The 16,438-nt window shown below is 44.7% G+C and overlaps 1 protein-coding gene across 1 annotated transcript in view; it reads left to right on the forward strand.

The window, feature by feature from the left end:
* The window catches only part of IL1RAPL2 (interleukin 1 receptor accessory protein like 2), a 975,615-nt gene that overhangs the window by 720,461 nt on the left and 238,716 nt on the right, over window positions 1–16,438 (forward strand). Inside the window, exon 6 of the mRNA XM_067471687.1 lies at window positions 3,011–3,085. Coding sequence (XP_067327788.1) covers window positions 3,011–3,085 — 75 coding nt within the window. The remainder of the gene's footprint in view (window positions 1–3,010; window positions 3,086–16,438) is intronic.

The following is a 16,438-nucleotide window of genomic DNA, read 5'->3' on the forward strand; positions in this document are numbered from 1 at the left end:
TCGATGCTCATCAAGCTGGCCAGCTGCAACATTCACGCTTGCCTCCAGCAGACAAGAGTTCTTCCTCCCACCCTGAACATTATTCCACAGATATATCAACCCCACTTGCCTAGTTTCCAACAGACCTCACAACCTCTGAGGATGCCTGCCATAGATGTGGGTGAAATGTCAGGAGAGAGTGCTTCCGCCCCTCTCGCTCGCCGCTTGCTCGCCCCTCTCACTCGCCGCTCGCTATTATTATTAATAGGCAATGCTAAGCAAGCTGGCCAATTGCAACATTCAGGCAGGAAGCAGCCAGACCATGAAGCTACAAGGCCATTCGATGCTCATCAAGCTGGCCAGCTGCAACATTCACGCTTGCCTCCAGCAGACAAGAGTTCTTCCTCCCACCCTGAACATTATTCCACAGATATATATCAACCCCACTTGCCTAGTTTCCAACAGACCTCACAACCTCTGAGGATGCCTGCCATAGATGTGGGTGAAATGTCAGGAGAGAGTGCTTCTGCCCCTCTCGCTCGCCGCTCGCTCGCCCCTCTCGCTCGCCCCTCTCAGCAAGCATCGGCAGGCGGCCATCTTACGTATTTCCGAAATGGACGGAAATACAAAATTTTTTGGCGCCTGCCGTTTCGATATTTAAAAACACTTCCAGGTTAAAAAAAATGTTTTGTAATCGTTTCGTAATTCAAAAATTAACGAATTTTTAAACGAATTACGAATTAACGAAACGAATTGACCAGCCCTACTTTTTGAGCTTGGTGGATGATCAGGGCCAATTTCCAGGCCCATGAATCAGACCTTAGTGATTGGTCTCTAAAGTCCCCCCATCAACAATGTCAACGGCATTAGACGTTGTGAATTGTGCAATGATCCAGCATGCCGCTTTTTAGAAATTCTCAATAGAGATAACACAATGATTAAGTGGCATTGACAGCTCTCTCTTCTTTCTCTAATGCCATGCGGGGGCCCTGGGCGCATTAGCAAACGCAATCGATTGTTTTCTTTCCCTGCCAGCAATTTTCTACTCCTAGGCTTATCCAAAAGTAATCTAATTGCATGAGGTGGCCCCGATGTTGCCTTGGGGTCAATTGTTGCGCTTGAGTTTGGGACGAGGAGTTTTTGAGCGGCCGCATTCTCACCGATGGAATTTCCCATTTTTGGGCTCAACTGAAATTCTGCACGTGAGCCCCATAAGTCTTCCGAGATCCCTTCATGATGCCTCTGGGTAAACAGGACTTTTCCTTTGAATGTATATCACTTGGATCTGGCGTAGAAGGTAATTGCTAGTCGGCACCGAAAGGCCAGTCTTAATAGGTATATAGATTAGAATGTTATTTTCTTGGAAGGGCATTGGGGAAGGTGTATTAGAAAGTTCATCCATCTGGGTTGGTGGGAAAAATGCTTCCATTTTCTGAATTTAACTGCTGACTTTGACTAGGACGGAAATGCATTTTAGGCATGTACATTTTTGCTTTTTCCATTCTTACAGGCAAGAAGAAATCAGCAGTCTTCTGCATGATTTTAATAGTTTTTGCATTGTTTTAATAAGTTATTATTATTATTATTTTACTGACACAAAATAATAATAATAATAATAATAATAATAATAATAATTTATTTGTACTGCGCTACCATCTCCTCAAGGGACTCTGTGCGGCTTACATGAGGCCAATAATAATAATAATAATAATAATAATAATACTTTATTTGTACCCCACTACCATCTCCCTAAGGGACTCGGTGCAGCTTACATCCAGAGGCGGCCCTAGGTAATTTTCAACGGTAAGCAAACAGTATTTTGCCCCCCCCCCCCAACCAATCATTGATATATATTTTCTAGGCCTGGGTAACAACGGAAAAATTAGTTTCTAAAATCGATTCGTTTTTTGGGGGTTTTTGCTTTTCGTTATTTAAAATAATTACAAAATTTTCCTTTAAAAAAGTTCGATATTTACGAAATTTCGTAAATGTGAAAAAAATTACAAAACAATAACGAATTGATTTCCGAAACAATAACGAATCGATTCATTAATGGCGGACGCGACCGTGCAATACGCTAAAAAACCTCCAAATGAGACATGGGGAACTTCTGAAGCTTAATTAAACCAAAAACAACTATAAAAACCCTTAGAAAAGCAAAAACAACTATAAAACTTGCCCCAGACATGCGGAAATAATAACGAAATGACCTCAAAACGATAACGAAACGAATACAATAACGAAATACAAAACATTTACGAAACGATTTAAAAATTCGTTTTTAAAAAAAAATTGCTCCAGACTGGTTTGTTATCGTTTTGTAATTGAAAAATTAACGAATTTTTTAACGAATTACGAATTAACGAAACGAAACCGCCCAGCCCTAATATTTTCTGTTTGTCGTGGGAGTTCTGTGTGCCATATTTGGTTCAATTCCATCATTGGTGGAGTTCAGAATGCTCTTTGATTGTAGGTGAACTATACATCCCAGTAACTGCACTTGCCGCACTTGCTCTCTTGCCTGGCTCTCCTTTGTTTTTGCGCCTACCTTCAGGAAAGGTGGGCATCTCCACCTCTCTCTCTCTCTCTCTCTCTCTCTCGGTCCCAATAGCTGAGGAGAAAGTCAGGAGAAGAGGTGACTTTTGGTGCACACACCGGGGTCTTCAGGCACGTCTCCGGACCCAAAGCGGGCCAGGCAAGGGAGCAAGTGCCGCAAGTGTAGTTACTGGGATGTATAGTTCACCTACAATCAAAGAGCATTCTGAACTCCACCAATGATGGAATTGAACCAAATATGGCACACAGAACTCCCACAACGAACAGAAAATATATATCAATGATTGGTTGGGGGGGGGGCAAAATACTGTTTGCTTACCATTGAAAATTACCTAGGGCCGCCTCTGACTCTATGCTTTTCTCTCTAAGCAACTTAGTTCTTTCCAGCAGCTGTTTAAATTAGCTTAAAAGCAAAAGTCCTGCAGTCTGGTCTAATTTTTCCCCGTTCCTCTTTTGTCTCCTTTTTCTTTCCTAGCTTTAGTCACGAAGAGACCACCTCAGCCGTTATACCCAGTGGAGAACCAGACTACCTTTATCGATATCCAGCTGGGTAAGTTCCTTTCTGGGAAGAAGGGTCAAGGGTGGTGGTGAATGAAATAAGCATGGTTTGTTGTCCAGTGTGATTACATGCAAATCTATTGGCTGCTTTCTCAAGGGTGGCAGTGGAATTTATTGCAACAGATGTTTAATGATATGTGCTTGTGAAACAACAAGGAATTGTGTAAATAGTCTCTTCAGAATGACTCGTTGTAGGTTGTTGTGGATTGATCCAACCCTGCCTAGAAGAGCACAAGCATAGAGTAGGGAAAGAGGCATCCTACTATTGTTTATCGTGTCAGGAGCAGATCAAATAGTTGTATTGCATTTTTTAACAAAGAAATGAACGAACGAACAAAACACAAAGTTTGCAAGCTTCGTAGTTGATTAGATGTCCTTTGACCAATATCTGGCCACTTGGAGTGCTTCTGATGTTGCTGCAAGAAGGTCCTCCATGGTGCATGTGGCAGGTTGCATTGTAGTAGGTGGTCTGTAGTTTGCTCTTCTCCGCACTCGCATGTCGTGGATTCCACTTTGTGGCCCCATTTCTGAAGGTTGGCTCTGCATCTCGTGGTGCCAGAGCGCAGTCTGTTCAGCGCCCTCCCAGTCGCCCAGTCTTCTGTGTGCCCAGGAGGGAGTCTCTCATCGATTGAGGTTCTGGGTTTGAGCCTGCCACTTTTGGACTCTCGCTTGCTGAGGTGTTCCAGCGAGTGTCTCTGTAGATTTTAGAAAACTATTTCTTGATTTAAGACGTTGACGTGCTGGCTGATACCCAAACAGGGGATGAGCTGGAGATGTCTCTGCCTTGGTCCTTTCACTATTGGCTGTTACTTCCCGGCGGATGTCAGTTGGTGCAATACTGGCTAAGCAGTGTAATTTCTCCAGTGGTGTAGGGCACAGACACCCCGTGATAATGCGGCATGTCTCATTAAGAGCCACATCCACTGTTTTAGTGTGGTGAGATGTGTTCCACACTGGGCATGAGTACTCAGCAGCAGAGTAGCATAGCGCAAGGGCAGATGTCTTCATTGTGTCTGGTTGTGATCCCCAGGTTGTGCCAGTCAGCTTGCATATGACATTGTTTCTAGCGCCCACTTTTTGCTTGATTTTCAGGCAGTGCTTCTTGTAGGTCAGAGCACAGTCCAGAGTGACTCCCAGGTCTTTGGGTGCGCTGCAATGCTCCAGTGGGATTCCTTCCCAGGTGATCCTCAGAGCTCGGGATGCTTGTCTGTTCTTAAGGTGAAAAGCACATGTCTGTGTCTTAGATGGATTAGGGATCAGCTGGTTTTCCCTGTAATAGGCAGTAGGAGCACCTAGAGCAGTGGTTCTCAACCTGGGGTCCCCAGATGTTTTTGGCCTACAACTCCCAGAAATCCCAGTCAGTTTACCAGCTGTTAGGAGGCCAAAAACATCTGGGGACCCCAGGTTGAGAACCACTGACCTAGAGCTTCGGAAAGCTTCTGTTCTACCATCTTAAAGCTCCCTTCTTGGGTGGTGATGGCACGATCATCAGCATAGATGAAACTCTCTGTCCCTTCTGGCAGTGGCTGGTCATTTGTGCAGATGTTGAACATGGATGGAGCAAGCACGCTCCCCGGAGGCAGGCCATTCTTCTGTTTCTGCCATCTGCTTCTCTGGCCCTGGAACTCAACAAAAAAGCTCCTGTTTTGTAGCAGGTTTCCTATGAGGCGGGTGAGGTGGTAATCATTAACAAGTATACAGTGTTCCCTCACTTATCACGGGTGTTACGTTCCAGGACCACGCACAAAAAGTGAAAATCCACAAAGTAGGTATGCTATATATGTTCCGAGGGTGAGGCAGAAGCAAGGAGAGATTTAAAGGCACCACACACTTTTTTTTTGCTAGCTTACTTAGGCGATCCCTCGTTTTCCGAGGATTATTGTCTTCCAAGATTCTTGTGGGTTCGTATGTGGCTGTAGAGCCCTATTCTTGTTCTACATCTTCTTCCGCATTGAGGGCATTGGTTTCCAGGTGGAAGGTTGTCTCGGTTGGGGTAGGCTTGATGCGCCTTCCTCTTGGCACCCTTCTCCCTTTCATCCTCCATTCGTGCCTCCTCGAATTCTGCAGCACTGCTGGTCACAGCTGACCTCCAGCTGGAGTGGTCAAGGGCCAGGGCTTCCCAGTTCTCAGTGTCTATGCCAGAGTTTTTAAGGTTGGCTTTGAGCCCATCTTTCAATCTCTTTTGTTGCCCACCAACATTCCATTTTCCATTCTTGAGTTCGGAGTAGAGCAACTGCTTTGGGAGACGGTGGTCGGGCATCCGGACAATGTGGCCAGTACTGTGGAGTTGACAGCGGAGGAGCATTGCTTCAGTGCTGGTGGTCTTTGCTTCTTCCAGCACGCTGATGTTTGTCTCTTTTCCCAAGAGATTTGCAGGATTTTTTGGAGGCAGTGCTGATGGAATCATTGTAGGAGTTGCATGTGATGTCTGTAGACAGTCCATGTTTCACAGGCATATAGCAGGGTTGGAAGGATATGCCAAGAGATAGGCGTGTCAAGTAGGGCTGGGCAACCACGGAAAAAATTGTTTCTAAACTCGATTCGTTTTTTGGGTTTTTTTGCGTTTCGATATTTAAAAGAATTTCAAATTTTTTCTTTAAAAAAGTTTGATATTTACGAAATTTCATAAAATTACGAAACGAATACGAAATGAATACGAATTGATTCGTTAATGGCGGACGCGACCACGCAATACGCTAAAAAACCTCCATATGGGACAGGGGGAACTTCTGAAGCTTCCCTCTCCCTCTGTTGTTGACTGTTGGTGTGATATTTATAATTTTTTTTCACTGATTAAACAAACAACAGCTATAAAACTTGCCCCAGACATGCGGAAATAATAACGAAACGATTTCGAAACGAATACGAAGCAATTACGAAACGAATTGAAAAATTCGTTTCGTTTTTTAGATGCTCCTGAATGGTTCGTTATCGCTTCGTAACCAAAAAAAATAACGAATTTTTAACGAATTACGAAATTACAAAACGAAACCGCCCAGCCCTAGTGTCAAGCCAATCCCGACTGGGACCGCCTTCCACCTGGAAACCAATGCCCTCTCTGCGGGAGAACATGCAGATCAAGAATAGGGCTCCACAGTCACCTACGGACCCACCAACTTGGAGGACCATCATCCTCAGACTATGAGGGATTGCCTATGTAAGTAAGTAAGTACTTACTCAATAGGGCATGCTTGTAACTTCTCATGCCCAGTTAAATGTTTAAGAAAATGTGTTTATTTTTGCTGTAAAGAATGGCTGTTGCTCATGTCCTGTTTGTGATTTAGACGAGAAGGGGAAAGCAGGGCATAAGTAGAGTCTCTGCGAAACTATGTTCTTCAATAAATCCAACTATTTATGTGACCTAATTGCAGGCTCAAAGCTTAGATAATACCCCAAGCTGGCTTTGTTCTTCTTAAGAAGCCTTTTCTTCCATTCTTTTGTGCGACAACCAAGATCAAAACAATCCCATCAAATTGAGGCAGAAGCTGAAAACCGGAGCAGCAATCCACTTGTTTTCTCTGTCCTCCACTCCCCAGTGTTAGAAATGTATAATGAGATTCCACGAGAACTCGAAGAAGAAGAAGATAAAGAACGTCAGCCCAATTATATTAATTTCTTTTTCCTCACGCTGTGCAGACAATAATTTCATCCGGAGGAGTTATTTGATCAGCTTTTTACTCATAAGTTCTGACCCATAGCATTGCTTCTTCTAAAAATCCACATAGCCCACTTAGACATGTAGGTCTAAGTGGGTTCAGCAATATGAAAAGAATAATCTTTGAGCAGTGTTCTGTCGTGCGCTGTCGTGTCTTTTCTATAGGACGTATACAGAGGTAGCCCTAGGTAATTTTCAATGGTAAGCAAACAGTATTTTGGTGCCCCCCCCCCAACCAATCACCCTATCTATCTATCTACTCTATCTCTATCTCTATCTCTATCTCTATCTCTATCTCTATCTCTATCTCTATCTCTATCTCTATCTCTATCTCTATCTCTATCTCTATCTCTATCTCTATCTCTATCTATCTATTAGGGCTGGGCGGTTTCGTTTCGTTAATTCGTAATTCGTTAATAATTCGTTAATTTTTGTAATTACAAAACTATAACGAACCATTCTGGAGCAATTTTTTAAAAAACCGAATTTTTAAACACGTTTTGTAAATGCTTCGTATTTCGTTATTGTATTCGTTTCGTTATTGTTCTGAGGTCGTTTTGTTATTATTTCCGCATGTCTGGGGCAAGTTTTTGGTTTAATTAGTGAAAAAAAATTATAATATCACACCAACAGTCAACAACAGAGGGAGAGGGAAGCTTCAGAAGTTTTTGGAGGTTTTTTAGCGTATTTCGCGGTCGCATCCGCCATTAACGAATCGATTCGTTATTGTTTTGGAAATCGATTCATTAATGTTTTGTAATTTTTTTCACATTTACGAAATTTCGTAAATATCGAACTTTTTAAAAGGAAAATTTTGTAATTATTTTAAATAACAAAACGCAAAAACCCCCAAAAAACGAATCGATTTTAGAAACAAATTTTTCCGTTGTTACCCAGGCCTACTATCTATCTATCCATCTATCTATCTATCTGTCTATCTATCTATCTACTCTATCTCTATCTCTATCTCTATCTCTATCTCTATCTCTATCTATATCTATATCTATATTTATTGTTGTAACTCAGCGTCCTGGCAGTGAACCTACTAGTGGGTGTAGCAGGAGAAGGAGCGATGCAGAGTTGGAGGAGAAACAGCATCAGCTGAAACGCATTCCGGATGTTATCATGGCGCCCAGTGATTCTGAGAACTTTGCAGGGTTTGGACCCGAAGACTTAGAGGAACTGGATTACAGGGAAGTAAAACGTTTTGCCAGTGAGACTGACAGTGATGAAGAAGTAATGAGCAAGCGTCTTAAAGACGTAGCTGACAATTGCAGTTCGGATAAACAGGGATCCAATGATGGGGATATGGAAGAGGGGCTGAACTGGACTCGGGTTAGGGAAATTCAGGACATATGCACACATCCCATTTCTAGTGATGAATTCGAGGGGTTTCATGATACATGGCAGGCAGGTACTTCTTGGGAGGATTCTGGACAAGATCAACGTTGGCAGTGCTGGCGTGGTAATGAGGTCACAGCTGAGGATAATGATCCAATTGTAAGTGATGAGAGCCAATCCAGTGATAGCGACTGCTGATAAAATGAGGGCTTTGGGATGGGTAGTTTTGCAGAGGACAAAGCTTTGTATCGGGTGTTTTGTGCTGCCTTACCTCCGTTTGGGTCCTGGGAATACAGCTATCGTGTCTTTGTGTGCCTCGACTCTGGATTGGACTACGTGAGTGACTTCGTCTTGCCCCTGACTACGGAACGTTTCTGGACCACGCCATTTGCCTTCTGGACTTTGTTTGCTGCCTCTCTCCGTGTTTGACCTAGGACTGTTTAACTACGCTATTGCCATCGCTAGTTTTGCTCCTGCTTTCCTTTTTGAGAAGCTGAGTTCTGGGATATCCTGGTTTTTCCTCTCCGTTTGTTTACCTGCTTGAAGGCTTTTGTGTTGCTAATCGGTACTGCAGTTTAAGTGCTGTTAGCTTTGTTAAAGACCTATTAAAAACTTTGTTAACCCCTTACTAGCTGTGTTGGACAATCTTTGGGCTCTGGGTCACGACATCTATATCTATATCTATAGCTATACATACTCTTATCTATATATATATATAGATACAATGAATCGCGAGGCCTGGCTAGGAAGGAGAGCGGCCTAAGCAGCGCTCCTTCCTAGCCAGGCTTCGCCATTTTCGGGAGGCATGGCTAGGAAGCCGCGCTGCTTAGGCCGCTCTCCTTCCTAGCCAGGCCTCGCGATTCTCGCACGTCTCCCGCGAGACATTGTTGTCTCGCGGGAGAAGATGCAAGAATCACGAGGCCCGGCTTAGAAGGAATGTGCCCTAAGCAGCGCTCCTTCCTAGCCAGGCCTCCTGAAAATCGTGAAGCCTGGCTAGGAATGAGCGCTGCTTAGGCCGCTCTCCTCCCTAGCCAGCCCTCGTGATTCTCACGTTTTCTCCCATGAGACATTGTGGTCTCGCGGAAGAAGACGCGAGAATCACGAGGCCTGGTTCGGAAGGAATGCGGCCTAAGCAGTGCTCCTTCCTAGCCAGGCCTCCCGAAAATCGCGAAGCCATGCATGGGAGCTCCTCAAGAGCGCCCCCACAGACGGGCGCCCTACGCAGAAGCGTAATTTGCGTACCGTCTTGGGCCGCCTCTGGACGTATACTTTAAGCCCAGCGGGAAGCCGGGGTGCCTCAAAGAGAGGTTCTCAGGGATTTTTCTGAAGTGATGGTCTTTAGAGTCTTTAATGATACAACAAAGTCTTTATTATGGAACAAACAACAAATCTTCAATGGTTCAAACAACACTTCAAGGCTTTCTTAGTTTAGTCCTCAGTGGACTGGTACCTGACTTTAATTAACTGTACTTTCTCTGTAGGAAAAAAAACCCTTTTTAACCTCTCCCAGGCTGTTTACTATCTATGCCTCATCGGTGTGGGTCCTAATACCGATTCCAAATGCGTCTGGGTATCGAGTAGACCTACCAGCCGAGGCTTGTAGATATTTCAGATGGAGTTCCGTGGATCTGTAGTGCTGTCCTCTCTGAGAGAAATCTTTGAAAACTTTAGGGCTGTTTTCCGTCTGATTGCTGTGAGGCTGAGAGGCTGTGAGCTCTCAGCCAGAGCCTTGGGACCTTTTCCCTACAATTTCTGTTTCTGTTTCCCCGGAAGTTCTTGAGAAAAGAAGCTTTTCTACGGGACGAGTTGGTCTACGTCCTATAGTTTAGCTTCCTTATATGAGACTGTCCAAAAAATGGCTCCTTTCCCTCCCAGAGCCCTGAACAAGGGGCGGAACCAAAGCTTAATTATGATGGACAGGAGGCCTGCCCTATGACTGCAAACAGATAACAGAAAGAACATAAAGTTGGAGCTCCTGGTACAGCCGTACCAGTGCAAGCAGCAATTTATGTTTTAAGCCTGTTGCAATTCCCTTCTCCCTCACTGTTTAGTAGCAAAGAATGTCCAACCGCCAGTTCCAAGTTGTTCACCTATTGGTTTGTATTTTGGGATATCTCTGAGGACAGATGTGTGGCCTCGGGTTGACTCAATGCCACTTGTTGTAGGTCTGCATGTTCAGCTGTGTCTGATGTTCGTGATGGGAATGGGGATGATGTTCCTATGGTGGGCCTGTGTCTGTTGGCAATGGGGATGAGGGTTTGCCTGGGCCTGAGTTAAGCTCAGACAAGAAGCCCGAGCTGTCTCAGGAAGATTCACAAGGCCACATTCCTGGGAGAGGCCCTTCACAGTCTTTCTCAGAGCAACTGTCTGAAGTCGGCAGCCAGGTTGCTCACTGGAGCAACGTACAGGGAGCATACAACTCTTTTGTTATGCCAACTCCACTGGCTACCAATCTGTCAGAGTTTTGTATTGTTTATGTCATTTCTTAAGTGAAAAATGGGTAAGTGATTGTAAGAATCATGTCCAATCATTGTATGGCCTGCAACAATCAAGCCACCTGTGGGAGTTGAAGTACTACTAATAGAGACTAAGTACATTGCAAATATTTATTTATTTATTTATTATTTGAACTTATATGCCGCCACTCCCCTGGGGCTCGGAGCGGCTTACAAGAACAAGCTAAAATCTAACACAATTTAAAAACAATTTAAAACAATGTAAAAACAGCAATATCAAAGGTCAAAGGCCTGTCGAAACAGATATGTCTTACATGCCGTGCGGAAAGCTGATAAGTCCCGCAAGGCAAGGACTTCAGGTGGCAGAGTATTCCAGAGTGATGGTGCCACTGCTGTGAAGGCTCTGCATCTGGTTGCTGTTAGACACAAGGTCTTGACACTGGGAATTTCCAACAAATCTTGGTCCTCAGAACGGAGGGATCTCTGGGGTTGGGAGGGGGTGAGGCGGTCCCTCAGGTACATCGGCCCCAGACCATGCAAGGCCTTCAAGGTGAGTCCCATCCCTTTGAAAGTGATCCGGTGCTCGATGGGTAACCAGTGCAGCTGCAGTAAGATTGGGGTGATGTGGCATCTCATCCGAATTCCGGCAAGAAGCCGAGCAGCTGCGTTTTGTACCAACTTGAGCTTCCGGATCACCGACAGAGGGAGTCCAATGTAGAAGGCGTTACAGTAGTCCAGTCTGGAGATGACCGTGGCCTGGATCACCATAGCGAGGTCGTCCCTGGACAGGGAGGGGGCCAGCCGTCTTGCCTGCCGCAGGTGGAAGAAGGCGGTTCTGCTCACGGTGGAGAGAGACCTGGGCCTCCATCCTCAGCAGAGGGTCCAGAAGGACTCCCAGACTCTTGACCAACGATGACGGGCGTAGCACCTCCTCGCCATCCAGGGTAGGCAGCTGGATGTCCCCACTGCCCGGTCGACCCAGCCATAGGATCTCCGTCTTTGCTGGATTCACCCTCAACCTGCTGGCACGCAGCCATCCAGTCACGGTCTCGAGGCGCTGATGGAAATAATCGAGTACAGAGTCTGGTCTGCCCTCCATCTTCAGCACCAGCTGAGTGTCATCAGCGTACTGTAACACTCACACCCAAAACCTCGAACCAGCTGAGTAAGTGGTCGCATAGAGATGTTAAACAACAGAGGGGAGAGATGAGGAATCCTTAACACTGGCTTTGAACTCATGACCTCTCGGGCAGTAGTGATTTAATGCAGCAGGCGACTAACTAGCTGCGCCACAGCCCGGTCCTTAACCATTTACAGAGCCACCTTTCTGGGGGTCCTGGACCCCTAACTCTTGCCAATGTGGGAATGTGGTGTTGCTCCTTTCCTCTGATACCCATTTAATCCCAGCCTCTTTATCTCAGTTGGTTGGAAGAGAGAAAGAAGAGCAATGGCAGAAAGCCATCTCCCCCTTAACATGGCAACAGATTTTACATTAATCATTCCCTCTGAACAGTTTGTTCAACATGTTTCCAAAAAACAACAAAGATAGTGTACAACATTGCCTGAAATGCCTTCTTTGTTGTTGGTTCTCTGCTTTTGAGAACTTGCAAATTTTGCATTCTGAGAGGACAGATTTGGAAACATGACTGGAGATGGTTCGGCATTTATGTTCAGGGGAAAGAACAGACATTAAATCGGGCTACGTTTACAAGCCGATCTCGTTCTTATTTAAAATAATAATAATACTAATACTAACAAGGCTGTTTTTGAAATGTCTCCACTCTGTGACTTTAGCATTCATTTCACTAGGCTTGTCGGGAGAATGAGTTATTGGGATGTGAATGGCTCATATACTCTGTAAATTACAGGAGAGTAACATTCTGCTCTGCTATTTTGACCTTTTCAGCATTCTGCAATTTGCTCGGCTGTGCCGTTCAGCTTTTCCCATTGTTTACAGCTTTATTAAATGGGCAGAAAGGAGCCAAATGGGCAGCCAATCAAAATACACAGTACTGAGAAAGGTCAGGACCATGCATCAGGCTATTTTCCCCACAGTTGGCTATCGAAGATGATGGCATCGAGATATATTTAACGGGGTGGTTTTTAATGAGAGAGAAATAGGCCATGGGATTTCCTAATTGGCTTCAATGGAGCAACAATTGAGCATGAATAATTATTCTGTATTGATTAACACAGAGAGAAAAAGAGAGAGACACACACAAACATTGAATTATTTCACTTTGGGTATCTTCTCAAGACTATGAGTGTCAAGACTATGGGTATCTTCTAGGCCTGGGTAACAACGGAAAAATTTGTTTCTAAAATCGATTTGTATTTGGGGTTTTTTTTTTGTTTCGATATTTAAAATAATTACAAAATTTTCCTTTTAAAAAGTTTGATATTTATGAAATTTCGTAAATGGTAAAAAATTAACGAATCGATTTCCGAAACAATAACGAATCAATTCGTTAATGGCGGACGCGACCGCGAAATACGCTAAAAAACCTCCAAAACCTTCTGAAGCTTCCCTCTCCCTCTGTTGTTGACTGTTGGTGTGATATTATAATTTTTTTTTACTAATTAAACCATAAAACTGGCCCAGACATGCGGAAATAATAACGAAACGACCTCAAAACAATAACGAAACGAATACAATATCGAAATACAAAGCATTTACAAAACGTTTTTGAAAATTCGTTTTTTTAATAATTGCTCCAGAATGGTTCGTTATCGTTTTGTAATTGAAAAAATTAATGAATTATTAACGAATTACGAATTAACGAAACGAAACCGCCCAGCCCTAGTATCTTCTCAAGACTAAGCTCTGTCAAACTGGCTACGTGCTAGCAGACTGAAGGTGAACCCGGCGAAGACAGAGATTCTCTGGCATGGCCGCCCGGCAGGTCTGACTCCTCCGTTGCCCACCTTCGATGGTGCTGCCCTATCTCCATCAACCACTGTCAAGAGCTTAGGTGTCATCCTGGATTCACAGCTGACAATGGAAGCTCAGGTGTCTGCTGCCAGCAAACAGGCCTTTTTCCATCTACGACAAGCGAGGCAACTGGCACCCTCCCTATCTGACGAGGCTCTGGCCACTGTCATCCATGCCACGGTCACGTCTAGGCTGGACTGTTGCAACGCCCTGTATGTGGGCCTTCTGATGTCTACGACCCGAAAGCTCCGTATTGTTCAGAACGCGGCAGCCAGGCTACTCACAAGAACGCCCATGAAATGCCATAGAACACCAGTGCTGCAACATTGACATTGGCTTCCAACTGAGTCCCGTGGCCTGTGTAAGATGCTAGCTTTGACCTTTAAAACTCTTTATGGCCAGGGTCCATCGTACCTTAGGGACCGCCTCTCCTTCTCCCATCATCGGAGGTCGCAATGACCAGCCAAACGTGACTTACTCCATATACCATGGGGTCCTAGAGAAGTGCCCTTGGAAAGGACCAGGCGCAGGGGGGCTTTCTCTATTTCTGCCCCTGCCTTATTGTGGGATTCCTTGCCGCCCTACTTGAGAGCCATGCGTGACTTAGGACCTTTTACTCTCGCATTTAAGACACCTGGCTTTTTACTAGAGCATTCGATCTCTGTTGATTTTTAATTTTTGTATGTATATATTCTATCTTTTATAATTTAGCTGTAAATCGCCTAGAGCATTCTCGGATGGAGGGCGATTAATAAGTTATTAAATGATGATGATGATGATGATGATGATGATGAGTGAATGCTATCAACATTCTTTCCAGATGTTTTGGACTGCAGTTCCCATTTACTTTAGCTAGCATAGCCAGCTGGGGAGTCGTGGGAGGTTTTATCAATACAGGATCAAGAATCAGAACATGTGTACTAGGCATGGTTAGGTATCGTCGGAATCTTCATAATTCAGAATCAATTCGGTAAAATTATCTTTTCGAAGCAATTTTGAAGTTTTTAAGAAAACCGGAAGTCCCTTTGCCCTTCCGAAGCTTTTTCCTTCATTTTTGTTACGACCCATGAAGTGAGTTGGAAATTATTCAGCTTTTCCCCGCTTCTGGTCCCTGGCCTCACTCAAGCCAGAGAAGCCAGTTTTAAACTAGAGAAAAAAAAAGAATTTACTCCACTTGCTTTCCCCCTCTTCTGGTCCCTGGCCTCGCTCAAGCCAGAGAAGCCAGTTTTTAACCAGAGAAGAAAAGAATTTACTCCACTTGCTTTTCCCCTCTTCTGGTCCCTGGCCATGCTCAAGCCAGAGAAGCCAGTTTTAAACCAGAGAAGAAAAGAATTTACTCCATTTGCTTTTCCTTGCTTCTGGTCCCTGGCCTCACTCAAGCCAGAGAAGCCAGTTTTAAACCAGAGAAGAAAAGAATTTGCTCCACTTGCTTTTCCTTGCTTCTGGTCCCTGGCCTCGCTCAAGCCAGAGAAGCCAGTTTTAAACCAGAGAAGAAAAGAATTTACTCCACTTGCTTTTCCTTGCTTCTGGTCCCTGGCCTCGCTCAAGCCAGAGAAGCCAGTTTTAAACCAGAGAAGAAAAGAATTTACTCCACTTGCTTTTCCTTGCTTCTGGTCCCTGGCCTCGCTCAAGCCAGAGAAGCCAGTTTTAAACCAGAGAAGAAAAGAATTTACTCCACTTGTTTTTCCTTGCTTCTGGTCCCTGGCCTTGCTCAAGCCAGAGAAGCCAGTTTAAACCAGAGAAGAAAAGAATTTACTCCACTTGCTTTTCCTTGCTTCGGGTCCCTGGCCTCGCTCAAGCCAGAGAAGCCAGTTTTAAACCAGAGAAGAAAAGAATTTACTCCACTTGCTTTCCCCTGCTTCTGGTTCCTGGCCTCGCTCAAGCCAGAGAAGCTAGTTTTAAACCAGAGAAGAAAAGAATTTACTCCACTTGCTTTTCTCTGTTTCTGGTCCCTGGCCTCGCTCAAGCCAGAGAAGCCAGTTTTAAACCAGAGAAGAAAAGAATTTACTCCACTTGTTTTTCCTTGCTTCTGGTCCCTGGCCTTGCTCAAGCCAGAGAAGCCAGTTTAAACCAGAGAAGAAAAGAATTTACTCCACTTGCTTTTCCTTGCTTCGGGTCCCTGGCCTCGCTCAAGCCAGAGAAGCCAGTTTTAAACCAGAGAAGAAAAGAATTTACTCCACTTGCTTTCCCCTGCTTCTGGTTCCTGGCCTCGCTCAAGCCAGAGAAGCTAGTTTTAAACCAGAGAAGAAAAGAATTTACTCCATTTGCTTTTCTCTGTTTCTGGTCCCTGGCCTCGCTCAAGCCAGAGAAGCCAGTTTTAAACCAGAGAAGAAAAGAATTTACTCCACTTGCTTTTCCTTGCTTCTGGTCCCTGGCCTCGCTCAAGCCAGAGAAGCCAGTTTTAAACCAGAGAAGAAAAGAATTTACTCCACTTGCTTTTCCTTGCTTCTGGTCCCTGGCCTCGCTCAAGCCAGAGAAGCCAGTTTTAAACCAGAGAAGAAAAGAATTTACTCCACTTGCTTTTCCTTGCTTCTGGTCCCTGGCCTCGCTCAAGCCAGAGAAGCCAGTTTAAACCAGAGAAGAAAAGAATTTACTCCACTTGCTTTTCCTTGCTTCGGGTCCCTGGCCTCGCTCAAGCCAGAGAAGCCAGTTTAAACCAGAGAAGAAAAGAATTTACTCCACTTGCTTTTCCTTGCTTCTGGTCCCTGGCCTCGCTCAAGCCAGAGAAGCCAGTTTTAAACCACCTCCATCTGGAGAAAAAGAAGTGGCCTCTAGGAAGTGAAGGGGGTGGGAAAACGTTAGTGGGATCTCGGTTCCTAAGACTATCAGAAATATGTGGTGTTAGGCAACCGCTGTGAAAAGGTTGTTCAACCCCCAAAGGGGCCGCGACCCACATGTTGAGAACCTCCAACATCAAGTTTTACAAGGTCTTTACCCTTTCCTGCCAAATAGTGCTGGTTC

Source organism: Anolis sagrei, chromosome 10, assembly GCF_037176765.1.
Source record: "Anolis sagrei isolate rAnoSag1 chromosome 10, rAnoSag1.mat, whole genome shotgun sequence".
In the NCBI taxonomy this organism is placed as follows: domain Eukaryota; kingdom Metazoa; phylum Chordata; class Lepidosauria; order Squamata; family Dactyloidae; genus Anolis; species Anolis sagrei.